At 27.1% G+C, this 5,000-nt stretch overlaps 1 protein-coding gene across 4 annotated transcripts in view; it reads left to right on the top strand.

Moving 5' to 3' along the window:
* The window catches only part of LOC113820313 (inositol hexakisphosphate and diphosphoinositol-pentakisphosphate kinase 2), a 124,488-nt gene that overhangs the window by 80,369 nt on the left and 39,119 nt on the right, over positions 1 to 5,000 (top strand). For all 4 annotated transcript variants that reach the window (XM_070142647.1, XM_070142645.1, XM_070142644.1 and 1 more), the window contains 2 exons: positions 1,405 to 1,490; positions 2,545 to 2,670. In XM_070142647.1, the coding sequence (XP_069998748.1) occupies positions 1,405 to 1,490; positions 2,545 to 2,670 (212 nt within the window). The remainder of the gene's footprint in view (positions 1 to 1,404; positions 1,491 to 2,544; positions 2,671 to 5,000) is intronic.

Below are 5,000 nucleotides of genomic sequence, written 5' to 3'. Positions count from 1 at the left end.
TGTGGTAAGGGTTAAAAAAAGTGACATTAAAAGATAACTGAATAATTAATGTTATCCCATTCATTTTGAGAACAGCTTTCCAGAGTAACACACATCAAGATACTCTGTAGTAAAATAATATTTGTAAATGTTTTCAGAAGCTATATATTGTAAGAAGAGGATTTCCAATATAGGTTTGTTATACACCAATAATTCTAGTTTTGATCATTCCTGATTGGCATTATTGTTCAATCAGTCAGAAGTAAAGAAGATGAGAATGCATGCATTGATTAAAACAAAGCCATTTATTACTTCCACATACCATTCTGTGAGGTGTAGGTGGTGTGACAGGAAACTTATGCGTTGTCATGAGGACGTTAAGACAGTATTTCCCATTAATGAGGTTTTTGCACGTAATTGCCTTTACAAGTTGTTCCTTGTGATGAGGCCGAAGGTGACATGGTCTTTTAGTCCTGATTTTGTGGTATTGTTTATGTTATTTTTGATTGTTTGCTTATATGTATATAGGTTAATTGATCTTTTTGTTATTTATTGATTTTCATAGTACAGGTATGCATGATATATGTGCATAGACATTCCTTTACTTGTGAGGTAGATGTAGATTTTTCCAATTACTTTTACCGTTTTCGATGCTTTTTTGGGTATTTTTTTGTGGCCGTATTTGTGATAGAGGAATTTAACACTAACTGCAGTTTAAACTATTCTACTTACTGCTAATTACCCATTTAATTTTCTTTTGATTTCCTTCCAAAATCTTAGTGTGACATAACTGATTTTGGTGGATACGTTTCCAATACCAATGTTATGTGCTTGAAGAGAGATCAAACTTCTCTAACTAAAAGATTCTTCTTAACCTTTCTGCTAAAATTATCTGATGGTTGATATTACATTCATATGTTTATGTACTCTTTGTATAGGGTATTATCTGTCTTGCTGTGATATTTCTTCTTTGTGCTAAAACAGTAATATTTAGTAAAAGTGTTTCTGAACTATATGTCTGTAAAGAGATATTGATTGTTATATAATATGGTAAGCTATAAAGTGTTCCTATAAATTGATGTTTTCTTATTATTAGAGAAACTTTTATACTATGATATCCTAATGTGTAATTGGTCAATATACATTTGGATATCATGGTTTCATTATCGTGTGATACATTTTGATAAGGGTATGCCAGTTCAAAGAAAATAACTTTTCACATATGAAAAATATATTTGGCTTATTAACTGCATACAGAATTCATTAATAAAAAGGGAAAATTAAGTAAATAATATTATTGTGTCTTTCTTTTGCAGTGCATAAACATTCAGAATAATAAAGATACAAAAATTTCAGTGTCTTTATTTATGTGTTTTTATCCACCTCTTTGATAGCAGATCAAGTCAAAGTATCCCAAATTTGCAGGTATGGCCACTTCTCGGGTATCAATCGCAAAGTTCAGTTGAAATACCAACCAAGAGGATGGAAAAGACGTTCAAGCAGTGAAGAAGGTGAGTTAGTATTCTTTTTGATTTTTTTATTTTGTCTCATATATTAATTAATGTTTTAGAACTGTTTAGGAGTGAGAAATGAAAAATTTGGTTCACATTTTTTTCTTTGACATTTATGTTTATATATATATATATATATATATATATATATATATATATATATATATATATATATATATATATATATATATATATATATATATATATATATATATATATATATATATATATATATATAATGTATATATATATATAATGTATATATATATATATATATATATATATATATATATATATATAATGTATGTATATATATATATTTATTTATACATATATATATCTATATATCTAAATATTTATATATATATATATATATATATGTATATGTATATATATGTATATATATATATATATATATATATATATATATATATATGTATATATATATATATATATATATATATATATATATATATGTGTATATGTATATGTATATGTATATATATATATATATATGTATATATATATATATATATATATATATATATATATATATATATACATATATATATATATATATACATATATATGTATATATATATACATACATATACATACATATGCATTTTATATATATATATATATATATATATATATATATATATATATATATATATATATATATATATATATATACATTTTATATATATATATATATATATATATATATATTTATATATATATGTTTAAGTATATGTATACATGTTCATTACAAGCATACTCACATACATATTCATATACACATCCATGTTTCATTTGGTATGATTTAAAGCATGTCAGGTCCCCCCCCCCCTCACAATGTTGCCAATTATTCATGACCATTCTTTAAATGATTACATCATTTTGTCACATTTATATTACATATTATTCTATTTACATATTATCATTCAGTCATCACACCTGTTTAGTCTTATTGTAGTTTATATCCTGGAATGCCTTTTTTAAATATATTTCTAGTTAATTTGTATACTTCATGTTTATTCACACCCCAAAGGTGACTCTCCTCGTGAACCCTCTCTTGTGTTGATCCTGAAGTGGGGCGGAGAACTAACTCCAGCAGGGCGTATCCAAGCAGAGGAGCTGGGTCGTATTTTCCGCTGTATGTACCCAGGAGGCCAAGGTACTGTCAGCATTTTTACAGTATTTCCCAGTTACGGGATTTTTGATGTGATGTTTAGTTACTGATTTTTGAGATTTTGTTTATTTATTTGATTTGATTGATTGTTATATATATTTTTTTACATGTGTAAGTCAAGTATGCATGTACATGTTAAAATATCTTATATGTGTTTTATACTATCCATTGCAAAGAAGCTAGTTTTAAGGATTTTCCCCTCCAATCCCAAAATTTATTTTCTTTGAAGTTATTATTTTTCTGTTCAAAGTGATTTCATCTTAAACAACAAGAATCAGGAAAACAACAGAGTAGGGAGAACAGTAAAATACACTGGAAAGTTTAATATACAAACACTTGGTGTTAACCTTGCGACATGTTACAACTTGGGTGTCATGCAAAACCACTACTGTTGTTGCATGTTATTGTATAGAATTATGCCTATACAGTAGATCTTTATTCCATTCTTATACTAATAATGCAATGAAGGAGAAAATTTTCAAAATACATTTAGTTTTAATGTTTCACTAACTTGGAAATATGATATGTGAAAATGACAGAAGCTTTTGCATGAGGGATGTGAAATCACTAGAACTTGTTATTTAAGGCTGTAGAGATATTTTGTGGTATAGACTATGGCTATAAAGTTCTATATGTATTTTAAAGTGTTTTCTACTTGTAAGATTATGTTCATATATAGATTTATATAGCATGATTACATGCAGATATGGGCATAAATAATGAATTGGCAGCTCCTGCAGAAATCGGATATTACATTTAATATCGTTATACTAATTATATTAAGGTATTTTGGTGTGAAATGACAATTAAAAAAAACCTGGATTATTGGTCCCAGAAATACAAATCTAATTATTTTCAGGGATATTTCCTAAAAGCATAGAGTATCATAGGGAGAAAGAGTCAGGGAAAGAGCAGAAGATAAGCAGGAGAATAGAAAGAAGAAGAGCACGATATGGATGTGGTTTTGTTCATGGCAAATATATCTGCCCCCATTTTAGTGCATGATGAAATAGAGCTTCACCTACACATTCACACTAGCAGATGCATGCCCATTTTCCACTTCAGGTTTCCCATGGAACGGGTCAAAACCTTATTTGTTATAAAATGCTTTTTGTATTCCAATTTAGAACAAATATTTCTGGAAGAGAAGTAGGGGATTGTTATTTCATTATGTGAATGAGAGGAGCATATGTTGGAGATAAAGATGGAAAAGAAAGAGAGAGAGAAAATATATATCCAAAAGAAGAAGAGTATTCATAAGTCAGGCAGTTATCATTCCAAGCATTGTGTATATATAATTATCTGATACTTTTATTATGCTGTTTGCGGTTTATATATCTGTTACTCAGAATTTGATTTTATTTAGTTTGCAGGTTAGCAGTGAAGTTCCATTTATTGTTTCCCAATAAAGAATATATTCCTAAAACAGTAACACATAAGCAGTCCCAAAGCTTGTCAACCATATTATCATGTCCTAGCTGTTTTTACTTCCCTTATGTCCTGAGATGAATGCATTTTACCTTCTTCAAGCTTAAAATATGTTGAAGTTTTTAGGAATACTCTCTCCTGTGATTACTGTTGAATTTTGAATCATATTCAGATATTGCTTGGATATTTGTTGTAATGTTCAAGATAGGATTATTTATAGTTAACTATATATAGATTGCTTACATAGATATCTGTAAATTGTAAATCACTTCAGAGTTTGCAGATGTTATAATGCTCATGATTTTTTTGCTTTTTTATATAATCACTAGAATTGATATATTATGTATTATGTACTTCTTCATTTACATTTTGCAGTGACATGATACATTTGTATGTGAAATAGAAATTTCCTTCTCTTTTTATCAAATTGTTCATTTTCCCGTTGTAAAAAGGTGTAAAAAAGTACAATGCATGGATTCTTACAACTAATGGGGAACAGTACATTTAGCATGAATATTTAAGGTCATCATTGCATGTAAATACTAATGTGTTCTGGTAAAAAGATTATGTATATTGTAAAATGTTATTACAAAAAGTAAATTTAATGTTTTCTTTGAAAGGCTGGAGATATTAGTCAGTCATCTAATATTTGCATTTTCTCAGAAGACTTGTTTTTAAGAATCTCTATGTTATACTTTATATACCAGTTTTTTAATATAAACATTTCAAAATTATTGGTTGATAATTAAAGAATTGTTTTTGTGTATAGTTTATTTCAAATCTTTAATTTGATGATATTTCCATTGAATAATGAAGATTAGAAATTGTGTTTGGAAATTTGAAATGAAAATGAAAATGAAATAGATACATTTTGAAAGTATGAAGTA

The sequence above is a fragment of the Penaeus vannamei genome, chromosome 29 (assembly GCF_042767895.1).
Source record: "Penaeus vannamei isolate JL-2024 chromosome 29, ASM4276789v1, whole genome shotgun sequence".
NCBI lineage: Eukaryota > Metazoa > Arthropoda > Malacostraca > Decapoda > Penaeidae > Penaeus > Penaeus vannamei.
Note: the sequence above shows the minus strand (reverse complement) of the source record. Positions and strands in the feature narration are given on the sequence as shown.